Genomic DNA, 13,023 nt, shown 5'->3' with positions numbered 1-13,023 from the left:
TTAGCAAACAAAGAGCCCATCTGTAATCACATTCACAATACTCTTTGCTTGCTGCACTATTATATATATAATTAAAGAGATATAGGTTTTGGCTTTTGAACAAGAGTGCTAGAGTAGCACACTGTAGACCTGTTGACAAGGGACTTAGAACGAAAACCCAGGCTCCAGACAACATCATGTCTAATGTGCATTGAAAAGCATACATTTTTTGTTCTAACAAGTGTTTATTGGTTGGTTTTATACTTGGTAGATTTTTGAGGATCTGCTGTCTTGCTTACGCGATCCTTAATTAGCTTTATTAAGGACAAATTAGCATTTTAACTAGATAATTAATGAAGAAAGAAAAGAACTGTTTCGAAGAAATGGCTATCCTTCCAGAATGAAAAAAGGTACTTAATCCGGGGAGGGAGGACCACTTAACTTACTTTCTATGTGGGATGCATTTTCCTGTATGGTTACCTACTCCGCATATGCTTCTTGTTGCTCTTGTATGGCTGCCACTCAGCCAGCAATTTGGAAAATATGTAGCCACGCCCATCCAACCCACAAATTAGAAATCCAATATCATTACAAGATTCATCAACAAATTCATGTCGGAGGTTGAAGCCAAATTGATCAAGTGACAAATTTTTTATGAAGCAAATTTTCAAATCAAAACTGCCACGTGAACTATTAAAGGACGCATTTGCTTTAAACATATTTACCTGATGAAAAAGATAGACATGTAAACATATACAACATTACAAAAACCTTTTAGCACTAACCTTTCTCAAAACAAAGGCACAGAGAATTCAAAAGTACTAAAAGATTCTTCAAAATTATTAATAAGGTTTTAAGTACTATACATGCGCCGTTAATGTCACTAACTACAACACCTGGCCACTTGACTCAACTTAATTTCAACTTTTCTTTCCAACTCCCCTTTTTCTTCTCCACAAAACCCAAACCCTAAACTCCACCTTTGTCCCTCAGTCATGGATTCCCTGAAGCAAAAGGAGCAGGCTTGCACGAGACCATTTTGTTTCTTCTGCACCATGAAAGAACCAGACTCCTTTAAGAGGAGAGCTGGAATATCAGCCTGCTTCAAGGAACTACCACTCGGAGAAGACCAAGGAAATGTTCTGGTGCTGAGCAGTCTATGGCAAATTGCTATGACTCACCCTGATGACCCAGAGTTCCCATCCCTTGGAATCTTTGAGTGCATGGCAAAGCTAATCTTCAAAGGCATCAACAACAAGTGTTGGCTTCAAACAGACCAAAACATCTACATCCCTTACTATGCAGCTCATGTCATTGGCTCTTACACCATGAACAAGGCTGAGTTTGCCGAAAAGGCGGTAGCTTCGGGCGTAATTCCACCATTGCTTGATCTTCTGAGAGGAAAGATGAGTTGGGTTGAGCAAAGGGTTGCTGCTCGAGCGCTCGGTCACCTTGCAAGCTATGAAAGAACCTCTGAAGCTGTAGCACAATATGAAGAAGAGGTGGTAAGATCAGCCATGAAAGTAGCTTCTACATGTCTTCATGTGGTGTATGTGAGTTTTGTAGGAGTGAAGGATAAGAGAAAAAGACAAAAATACCACTGTGATTTGCTCACAAGAGGTGTTGGTGGATTAGAAATGGAGATTTGCAAGGCTGAGGAGTGGGCAAGTCAACTCCAATGTTGGTCTCTCAATATTTTAAATTGTTTTGCTTGCAAAGAAAAGTCTTTGAATCTCATTTGCAAGCAAGACTTTTTGAAACAATTGTGTGGAATGTGGGGTGGTTTGGCCAATCGCTCATCACCAGCTGGTGTTGGACTTATTAGAATCTTGTGTTACAGTAAATATGGGAGGAAAAAAATTTCTGAGTCGAGAGAAGTTATAGAGAGCCTCTGTAATATCTCGAGGTCTTCAGATGATTGGCAGTACATGGGAATCGATTGCCTTTTGCTGCTCCTCAAAGACCCAGATACGAGGTACAAAGTTATCGATATTGCCGCCTTGTTTCTTGTTGATTTGGTTGAGCTAAGAAGCCTTGGAGATAGATCAAACTTAGGTGAAACAATCACAAAAGCCCTACTTCTAACAAATTACAAGCAGGGAAAATTGAACAAGAACAGGAAAATTGAAAAGAATTTAGAAGAGCTGTGGAATTTGAAAGTGGAGAGGAGGAAAAGGGAAAGAGGATTGTGTCAAGAAAAAATTGAGAAAAGAATGGTTTTGGTGGATGTAATAAAACAAGAAGCAAATCATATGTTTTGTTTGGGAGAAATAGAGGAAGCCATAGTTAAGTATTCTGAAGCATTAGAATTGTGCCCATTAGGGTTGAGAAAAGAAAGAATGGTGCTTTATAGCAACAGAGCTCAGTGTCAATTGCTGATGAGGGACTCAGATGCTGCCATTAGGGACTCAACCAGAGCTCTATGCTTGTCAACTCCAGTGAATTCTCATAGTAAAAGCCTCTGGAGAAGATCACAGGCTTATGACATGAAAGGGTTGGCTAAAGAAAGCTTGATGGACTGTTTGGCGTTCATCAATGGCTGCATCAAGTCTGAGAGGAGCAGGCGGGTGAAGATTCCACATTATGCTGCACGTATGATCAGCAAACAGATGGAGGCCACGTGGCTCTTCGCGACTGCCCGGTCAACGATGGCAACTCGTCAAGACTTTCAAGTGATGAAACAAGTACAAGAATCAGAAGGGAAGGGTAACTTATGTGAAAGTGGGGATGACAAGCAAGACTACCGTGATGAAATTATGAGAGTTATGATGGAGAAAAAAGGTAACTAAGTGAAACTAAATTTAGTGCTCATATATCATTATGAGACCCAGTACAAAATATGATTGATAAGTTTTGAAATTCAAATGCATCTGTGCAGGTATCGATCACTTTTGATTTTATGTTTTTCAGGTCTGTCCACCATTTTAGAAGAACCTTTAATTGTAAAGGAAGAGAGTAGGAGGAAGATGGAAAGGACAAGAAGGGTGTAAGGGTTGTGTTATGGCTCGATCAATGTAAGTCAATTGGGTTACCAAATGTTTTAGACCGATATGGCCACAAGATGTTATGTGTAAGGTGTTTGCCCAAGTTAAACAAAGCTGTTCAGAAAATGAAACAACACCATTTAAAAATAATAATAATAAATTATACAAGTGATATCGGAGGATGTGAGTTTTTTTTTACACACACTTCACCGGGTAAGCGAAGTGTAAGGTAGGCTTTTCTAATTGAATTAAAATGTTAACTAAGTGAGAGAATATCCGGACTGAGATGATCTAATGACATACTTTGTATGTGATAATTAGATAATAGTACACGTACAGTATTTATATGTAAATAATACTGTTTCAATAGAAAGGTGGAGAGGACCACTTGAGCATATTGATTTAACAAATTTTCAAATGAAGAGCAAGACGAAATGGAAAAGGGAAAAAGGAGTACCTAATCCCTCAACTTGACTTTGTGGTTTTGCACATGGCTCTTCTAAATTTAGTGAACTTTATGATCTTGAATTTTTTATAATCATAATGATATTATTTCTACTGTAGTTCAAATTAAGAAAAGATTACAGGAGCTTATAGTTCTCGTATTAGTGAGACAATAAGGGCCCGTTTGATAACTATTTCAATTTGTATTTTGAGAGAGAGAATGAAAGAGGAGGTTCCTTTTATTCCTCTTGTTCCCTCTTGTTGTGAACATGATTTGTCATCTTAAGGTAAAATTTGAACAGATACCTATAACCAATTTATTACCGTGAGAATCCTTTTCATGATTAGGGACAAGGGAAAAAGCGATGTCATGATTTTGCCATTACTTGCTATAATGTTCATTAGGTAGCAATGCAACTAAGGACAAAATTCTCTACTTCACAATATGCAGCAAGTTTCTTTTTGAGGTAGAGCTGTACATTTCTGACTTCTTTGTCAATTGAAACGTAACGGCTATAAAATCTAGCGGCTCATATTCAATACTGTTTCCTACTTCTATCATCAAATCGACATACCAATTTAAATGAAACAATTTTTTTATTAAAAATAAATAAAAGCTTAATCAACCTGCAATCAGGTATTAACAACATTAAAGCCCAATACGGCGACGGATTGTGGAAGAATGGAGGAGGAGGTGGAGCGTAGATGTACAAGACTAGAACGTAAACGAAGCGGCTAGGAGGAGGACCACATGCAAACAAACACTTGGCATGAATTGGAACCACATATTTATACACAACATGTCATACCTTGCGTCATATGTCGAAAATATCGAACCTTTGTCTCCCTTCCCTCTCTCTTTCTATCTATACATATAAAAAAGAAAAAAAGAAATAGAAGCTGAAGAAGAAAGACACATAAAATACTTCATGCCCAGTGAACACTGATAGTTAGTTGCTTGCTGCTGCTGAAGAGTGGAGTCTTTTGATTTCTTACCCTAGAAATCAAAATGAGCTGGTGGTGGGCTGGAGCTGTTGGGGCTGCGAAGGTCATTATTTAATTCAATTTTTAAAAAATCATATATTAGCTCATCTCTCCCATCTTATTTATTACTCAATTATTCGTTGATTAAATATGTTGCGATTTGGTCAGAAAAAGTTGGAAGGAGCTGATACCACAGCACCAGAAGGCTACCAAAGCGTGGCGCTAGTGATCGGCGTGACGGGCATCGTGGGCAACAGCCTGGCAGAGATCCTCCCGCTCCACGACACGCCCGGCGGTCCCTGGAAGGTGTACGGCGTCGCGCGCCGTCCCCGCCCCGATTGGAACGTTGACCACCCCGTTGACTACATCCAATGCGACATCTCGGACCCGGAAGACACCCAAGCCAAGCTCTCCGAATTAACCGACGTCACCCACATCTTCTACGTGACGTGGACCAGCAGAGCCAATGAGATCGAGAATTGCGAGGCCAACGGCGCAATGTTCCGCAACCTCCTACGTGTCGTGATCCCAGTGGCTCCTAATCTCCGCCACGTCAGCCTCCAAACGGGCACCAAACACTACCTTGGGCCGTTCGAGTGCATTGGCAAGATTAAAGCCCATGACCCGCCTTTCACCGAGGACCTGCCGAGGCTGGACGTGCCCAATTTTTACTACACTTTGGAGGACATATTGTTTGAAGAGGTCCAGAAAAAAGAGGGCCTGACTTGGTCCGTCCACAGGCCCTATAACATTTTTGGGTTTTCTCCTCACAGCTTGATGAACATAATTGGGACGCTTTGTGTCTACGCTGCTATATGCAAGAAAGAGGGCAAACCCCTGAAGTTTCCCGGCAGCAAAGTGGCTTGGGAGTGTTATGCGATGGCCTCGGACGCTGACCTGATAGCGGAGCAGCACATATGGGCGGCGGTGGACCCGAATGCCGCAAACGAAGCGTTTAATATAAACAATGGGGATGTGTTTAAGTGGAAGCAGTTTTGGAAGGGGTTGGCGGAGCAGTTTGGGATTGAGGAGCATGGGTTTTATGAGGAGGAGGAGGGTGAGGGGAGGTTGAGCTTGGTGGAGATGATGAAGGGGAAGGAGGGCGTGTGGGAGGAGATTGTGAAGGAGAATGAGCTGCAGCCTACGAAGCTGGAGGAGGTCGGAGTGTGGTGGTTTGCTGACTATGTGTTGGGTGGGGAGGCTGTTTTGGACAGTATGAATAAGAGCAAGGAGCATGGGTTTTTGGGGTTTAGGAACTCCTACAAGTCTTTCATTTCATGGATTGAGAAGATGAAATCTTACAAGATTGTACCATGAAGAAATGTATGATATCATGGTGATCATATATGTATATATGTTTTCTTAATGAATTGATGAAGACCTTGTAGATATAATTAAAAGGGTTTTATTCTTTTTGTAAACATTGAATTTACAACAAATTAATTGAGATACAGAGCTAGTTCCAAACAAACGGTTGCGCCTGAATGCTTAGCATATCTCAATCAAGGCACAAACAATCTATTCCAACTTTTTGGCCTCGTGATTGCATTTAGCCGCGTACAGGCCAAGCAAGCATGCCAATAACCCATCAATGTGTTTTCTCTTTGTATGAAATTATTTATAAAGAGAAACTTTCGTGTCAACTTATTTACCATGTGTGTGGCAATAAGTGATGTAAGTTCCCTTCAGTTTAATCATTGGCATATGTTACAAAATCTTGAATTATAAATAAAAATATGCAAGAATTGTTATGTTTGTTTTTTGTTAACCGAACGTTTGCCACTCAACCACACCTAATATGTTCTCATATTTGTAACTTTTCACTAATTGGAACATATAATTACAAATCTAAGGTGCTCATCGTCCAAATTGTTTTCTGGTTTGGTTTATAGGCTTAAGACAGAGTCTCACGAAGATTGAATCTCCCAGTTGGTTGAGTTTGAGATAACTGAGAGATTCGATCTCAGTCTGATGAAGCACAATTCTATGCACAATTATGAAAGTATTAACCAATATGTCTATTAGTGTAACGTATTTGCGACACTAGAACCGGAAGAAACGGATTGAACCGTGCCCCTAAATTCGAATTTTGATGCCTATAGAATATAATTATCTTTCATAAATATCAGTAATAGTGTCTCAGTTATTTAGCATTCCTGACGTCAAGAAGTTATTTTGAATGAATTGGATGTATATCTAGAGGGATCTATATCTAGAAGGATGTCATAGCTAATAGCTTGCGTCATATGCGAAGAAAAAGATGGGGCCTTTTGTTCTCTTCCCTATAAAAACAGAGAAGCCACAAAACAAAACACAACACCGATTGTCACTTGTGGCTTCTCTTCTCTTCTCTTGAGGGCTTTTCATTTCAACCCAAAAATCAGAATGAGCTGGTGGTGGGCTAGAGCTGTTGCCGATGCCAAGGTAAGAATATATTACCATAATTAGCTGCCATCTTAAAAAATTAATTTGATTAATATGTTTAGCTAGCAACAAACTTATGTTTCCTCGCATTTAACATGAATTTTTCAGAAGAAATATCAAGGAGTTGACACGTCATTACCACAAGGCCAAAGGAGTGTGGGGCTTGTGATCGGCGTGACGGGCATAGTGGGTAACAGCCTAGCTGAGATCCTCCCTCGCCCTGACACACCCGGCGGCCCGTGGAAGGTGTACGGCGTCGCCCGCCGTCCCCGCCCAAAATGGAACGCCGACTATCCCGTTGACTATATCCAGTGCGACATCTCGGACCCGGAAGACACAAAGGCCAAGCTCTCTAAATTAACCGATGTCACGCACATATTTTACGTGTCATGGGCCAACAAAGCCACCGAGGTCGAAAATTGCGAGGCCAACGGGGCCATGCTCCGCAACGTGTTAGGTGTCGTGATCCCTGTGGCGCCAAATATCCGCCACGTGTCGTTACAAACTGGCACCAAACACTATGTTGGTCCGTTCGAGTCATTTGGCAAGATCAAAGCCCATGACCCGCCTTTTACTGAGGACCTGCCGAGGCTGGACGTTTCCAATTTCTATTACACTCAGGAGGACATATTGTTTGATGAGGCTAAGAAGAAGGAGGGGTTGAGTTGGTCGGTCCATAGGCCCAATACCATTTTTGGGTTTTCTCCTTATAGCTTGATGAACGTAATTTGGACGCTTTGCGTCTACGCTGCTATATGTAAGCATGAGAAGAAGCCTTTGAAATTTCCCGGAAGCAAAGCGGCTTGGAATTGCTTCTCGGTGGCTTCGGATGCGGATTTGATCGCGGAGCAGCATATCTGGGCGGCTGTGGATCCGTATGCAAAAAACGAAGCGTTTAATGTGAACAATGGGGATGTGTTTAAATGGAAGCATGTTTGGAAGGTGTTGGCGGAGCAGTTTGGGATTGAGGAGTATGGGATTGATGAGGAAGAGGGTGAGAGGAGGTTGAGCTTGGTGGAGATGATGAAGGGGAAAGGTGGTGTGTGGGAAGAGATTGTGAAGAAGAATAAGCTGCAGCCAACAAAGTTGGAGGAGGTAGGGGTTTGGTGGTTTGCTGACATCGTGTTGTGTGTTGAGTCTGCGTTGGACAGTATGAACAAGAGCAAGGAGCATGGCTTTTTGGGTTTCAGAAATTCCCAAGAGTCCTTCACTTCCTGGGTTCAAAAGATGAAAGCTTACAAGATTGTTCCATGATGTGTAAGTTGTGTTTGATAGATCTAGGGAGAGAAACAGCTCATGTATACAAATAAGTAGAAGAGAGTTTTCTCGTTTTATAATATGGTTTATTAGTACTTTATGCTTGTAAAAATAAGATCTGAATGTTTCAAATTAGTTAATAAACAAATCCTACTCCCAATCTAAAGAATTTACTGGCCATGCTAAGCAATTAAAAGAAGAACAAAATAATGTTAACAAAACGCGTACACGTGCCATGGCATGTAGGGTTCTAACTTCGTAATCCCACTCAAGAAAACACAAAGTTTTATTACAAATTTGCGCGATAGTATTATATAATTTTCCAAATTTACAAACAAGTCTAAAGATAAAGATGAAACATAAGTCTTTATTTTCTGCAAAACAAGAAAACCAGAACCAGTCAACAGCAACACACACTTTCCCAATTTTGAGACCATCTCTCAAGGCACAATCTTGAAAGCTTTGTTTTTATCAATCCATGAAACAAAGGATTTCCTGGAGTTTCTGAACCCCAAAAACCCATGCTCTTTACTCTTATTCATGCTAGTCATGAGACCTTCCCCACTGAAAAACAAATCCAGCAGCCACCACCCTATCTCCTCCAACTTTGTGGGCTCCAGCTGGTTCTCCCTCACTATCTCCTCCCACACACCCTCCTTCTCCTTCATCATCTCCAACAAACTAAACCCCCCACCCTCCTCATCAAACCCGTACTCCTCAATCTCAAACTGCTCAGCCAACACCGTCCAAAACTGCTTCCACTTAAAAACATCCCCATTGTTCACATTAAACGCTTCGTTTTTCGCATTCGGGTCAACCGCCGCCCATATCTGCTGCTCCGCGATCAAATCCGCATCCGAAACGTCCGAGTAACAATTCCAGGCCGCTTCGCTTCCAGGAAATCTCAACGGTTTCTTTTCATGCTTACATATAGAAGCGTACACACTCAGCATGGCTACAATGTTGACCAAGCTGTACGGCGAAAAGCCGAAAATAGAACCGGGTCGATGCACCGACCATGTAATATTCAAATCCTCTTTCTTCCCCACCTCTTCAAACAACACGTCCTCCAGGGCGTAGTAGAAGTTCGGGGCGTTCAGTCGTGGCAGATCCTCCAAACAAGGCGGCTCCTGGGGCTCCACTTTGCCGAGCGACTCGTAGGGTCCGAAGTAGTGTCTGGTCCCTGTCTGCAAACACACGTGGCAGAGGTTTGGCGCGTTCATGATGACGACACGTAGCACGTTGCGGATCATGGCGGCGTTTGCCTCGCAGTTTTGGGGCTCCGTGGATCGGCTGGCCCAAGTGACATAAAAGATGTGGGTGACGTCAGTTAATCTGGAGAGCTTGGATACGGTGTCGTTTGGGTCCGAGATGTCGCATTGGATGTACTCCATGGGGTAGTCGCTGTTCCAATGCGGGCGAGGACGGCGTGCGACTCCGTAGACCTTCCATGGACCGCCGGGTGTGTCTGATTGTGGGAGGATTCGAGCTAGGCTGTTGCCCACTGTGCCCGTTACACCGATGACCAGCCCCACGCTCTTCGGGGTATGTGGTGCCTCATGATCTTCTTCATGTTTCCTCTGCAATTTAAAGTTCATCATTAATTAAAATGATTTTGAAATTGAAACACACTTAAGTGGAGGAGAAAAGAGAACGAAGATATTAAATAGAGCAGGCGAGTGGAACGTCCGTTGCCACATACTTTTTTATATATTTTTTTTTGTTGGGAAATTTACATAAATATCTCCTTAACTTTTAGTGTTGCAATTCACTACCTACATTTAATTTCATTAAAGTTTCCGTTAACTTAATATTTCTTGGAGAGCAATTTCGTCAATTTACTTTAAGTGCTTTTGGATGAGGAAAATAATTTGAGATTTTAACAAAATTCAGAATTTCTAAATTGATATGAACCAATTCCTATATTTAGATAAAAAAAATAAAAATATAGAAATTCTGTGTAGTAAAAAACATGAAATTTAGAGGTAATAAATCTCATGTTCCCAGGCCAAGTTGATGGATTTCTCAGTATATGACCATGGGCCTTAAAATTCGGACCAATTATTGGGCCATGGGTATTATCGTAATTCCAAGAGTATGACTTCATCTTTGTGGATGATGCACCAGTAGGGGTGAATATGGTCTGAATTGGATCGGTTTCACCTAAAAATTAAGGTCGAATTAATTACAATATAACTATTTAGTTTAGTTTGATTTTGACAAAAGTCATGAAGAAAACCAAACCATAAATGAAACCAAACCAATTTAAGATGGTTTGGTTCGGTCGATTTGGACATAAGCCTAATTCTCTTTCTCTTTGCATTTTTCAATATTGTTAATCCAATTACAATCAACAAATTCACAATTTACTCCATACTTAAATCATTTTCTAGAATATAAAACCATCGTAAAGCTTTGCACGCCTTAAAACTTCAGATTTCAATTACTTATATAACTCAGTTCAAATATTCATATATTGTTATTATCAAATTAGAATATTATACATATAAAAATAATATAAATAATAAATATACATAAAAACTGTATGATTTGATTGAGGCTTATTTATAAAAACTCAAAATCAAATCAAATCAAATCAAACTCAAATCATATACAGTCCGAATTTTAAACCGTTTAATTTTTAATAAACTTTTTATAGTCAAAACCAATCCAAATTGATAATTACGATAATTATGATTTGATTTGACCAGCTTCATAATGTTACAACCAAACCAAATCAGTCAGTACGGAAGGATCATGATTAAATATTACTAAAGCAAGGAGGGAGCATGATTACTTTGGGATTTAGGAATTTCAAAGCCATTCATTTCCTGTATTGAAAAGATGAAAGCTTAAAGATTCATAATTTAGCATTTTCATAATTTAGTTAAAAGTAAAGACATGGCTCAGCTGAAATGCTTTTTTGCCCTGCAAATATTTGTAATATACTTTGGTAGAAATGGTTGCTGTTTAAAGCAGAAAATATGTCACATTCCATCCACCATCACTTGCACGTTGTACATTAATCGCTGGTACTTCAAAAACAAGCACAAGTTTCTGCTACGAATAAATTTTTTTTTTTTTTTGGGGGTTACAATAGGAGGAAAGAAACCCCTTGGGGTTTTGACACCTAAACCTAGGTGTCAAGCAGGGGAAGGGGTAGGCCACCACTGTGGTACCTGCTCTCGACCTGCTACGATTATTTTAGAATTCATGTAGAACAGGAACAAGCAAACCACAACAAACATATTTTCCAGACCCAAAAAAAAAAAAAACCATCACAACATCCCCAAACCTCAATTCAAGATCAAGGCACAATCTTGAAAGCCTTCATTTTATCAATCCAAGTGACAAATGAATTCCTGGAGTTTCTAAAACCCACAAACCCATGCTCCTTGCTCTTGTTCATACTACACAACAATCCCTCCCCACCCAACCAAACATCCACAAACCACCACACCCCAACCTCCTCCAACCTTGTGGGCTGCAGCTGATTCTCCTTCACTATCTCCTCCCACACTCTCTCCTTCCCCTTCATCAGCTCCACCAAGCTCAGCTTCGCCCCCTCCTCCTCATCAATCCCATACTCCTCAATCCCAAACTGCTCAGCCAACACCTTCCAGAAATGCTTCCACTTAAACACATCCCCATTGTTTATGTTAAACGCTTCGTTTTTGGCATACGGGTCCACCGCCGCCCATATGTGCTGCTCCGCTATCAGATCCGCATCCGAAGCCACCGAGTAGCAGTTCCACGCCGCTTTGCTTCCCGGGAACTTTAACGGCACTCTCTCGTGCTTGCAGATGGCGGCGTACACGCAGAGCGTGCCGACGATGTTCATCATGCTGTACGGAGAGAAACCGAAAATCGCATCGGGTCGGTGGACGGACCAAGTCAAGTCCTCCTTCTTCTCCACCTCAGCAAACAACAAATCTTCTATGGTGTAGTAGAAATTCGGGTAGTCCAATCGGGGCAGGTCCTCCGTGAAGGGCGGCTCGTGGGACTGGATCTTCCCGAACGCCTCGAACGGCCCAACGTAGTGCTTGGCCCCGGTCTGGAGGCACACGTGCCGGAGATTGGGTGCGTTTGGGATGACGGAATTCAAGACGTTGCGGAACATAGCGCCGTTAGCCTCGCAGTTCTCGGCCTCTGTGGATCGGTTGGTCCAGGTCACGTAGAAGATGTGGGTGACGTCGGATAACGGAGAGAGCTTGGCCTTGGCGTCGTCGGCATCGGAGATGTCGCACTGGATGTACTCGACGGGGTGGTCGGCGTTCCAGTTCGGGCGGGGACGGCGTGCGACACCGTAGACCTTCCATGGACCTCCGGGGGTGTCGGAGATCGGGAGGATTTCGGCGAGGCTGTTGCCGACTATGCCGGTGACGCCGATCACGAGACCTACGCTCTCGGGGCTTCGCGGTGCTTCGTCTTCGTCAAATTTTTTCTGCAAAATTCAGGAATAAAATGTTAATTACGCAGAAAAAGAAAAAGAAAGGGGAGTGATTTATGTGAATCTAATTAGAAAATTGCCTTGGCAGCGCCAACAGCTCCAGCCCACCACCAGCTCATGATTTTGGGTAGAGTTGGGAGAGAAGAAAGAAGAAATGAAGAGGAGGGAAATTGATTGGAGAAATTGGGAGTTCAGAGTTAGGATTGGGAGGGCGGAGAAGACCAGTAGATAAGCTGAGATTGAATCTGAGTACACCTGTCAGTCTCTTAAATTGTTAATCAAATTTCACAAAAAATAGCTGAATATTCTACCACATTCTCGAGTGTGCTTGGATACGAGCTCATCTACTACCCACTGGGAATTTGGGTAAAAGCGTCTTTTCGCGCAGGATGAATATAATTCTGCCATGTCATTAGTATTACCCGCTGATCTGGAGCCTTTATCATTATCACCTTATGTAATATAATTGTTGACCAAAATAGCTCAATTATAGGTTTCAAC

General features: G+C 41.7%; 3 protein-coding genes across 3 annotated transcripts; 2 read left to right on the top strand and 1 right to left on the bottom strand.

The window, feature by feature from the left end:
- The first annotated feature begins 888 nt into the window (after positions 1-888).
- On the top strand, positions 889-3,089 carry LOC117614583. The gene is made up of 2 exons (XM_034343445.1): positions 889-2,760; positions 2,890-3,089. Exons 1-2 carry the CDS (start codon positions 975-977, stop codon positions 2,967-2,969), a joined length of 1,866 nt encoding a protein of 621 aa, XP_034199336.1. The 5' UTR covers positions 889-974; the 3' UTR covers positions 2,970-3,089.
- A 1,210-nt stretch (positions 3,090-4,299) lies between these two features.
- Positions 4,300-8,170, top strand: LOC117618489. Its single transcript, XM_034348049.1, has 4 exons — positions 4,300-4,455; positions 4,560-5,705; positions 6,621-6,815; positions 6,924-8,170. Exons 1-4 carry the CDS (start codon positions 4,417-4,419, stop codon positions 8,067-8,069), a joined length of 2,526 nt encoding a protein of 841 aa, XP_034203940.1. The 5' UTR covers positions 4,300-4,416; the 3' UTR covers positions 8,070-8,170.
- Positions 8,171-8,338: 168 nt separating this feature from the next.
- On the bottom strand, positions 8,339-12,889 carry LOC117618478. The gene is made up of 4 exons (XM_034348038.1): positions 12,603-12,889; positions 11,383-12,516; positions 11,252-11,262; positions 8,339-9,674 (listed from the first exon to the last, which is right to left on the bottom strand). The coding sequence occupies exons 1-4, from the start codon at positions 12,639-12,641 to the stop codon at positions 8,513-8,515; spliced, it is 2,346 nt and encodes a 781-aa protein (XP_034203929.1). The 5' UTR covers positions 12,642-12,889; the 3' UTR covers positions 8,339-8,512.
- Between the last annotated feature and the right edge of the window lie 134 nt (positions 12,890-13,023).

Source organism: Prunus dulcis, chromosome 1 (genome assembly GCF_902201215.1).
Source record: "Prunus dulcis chromosome 1, ALMONDv2, whole genome shotgun sequence".
In the NCBI taxonomy this organism is placed as follows: domain Eukaryota; kingdom Viridiplantae; phylum Streptophyta; class Magnoliopsida; order Rosales; family Rosaceae; genus Prunus; species Prunus dulcis.
This window is presented reverse-complemented; position numbering and strand designations above follow the sequence as displayed.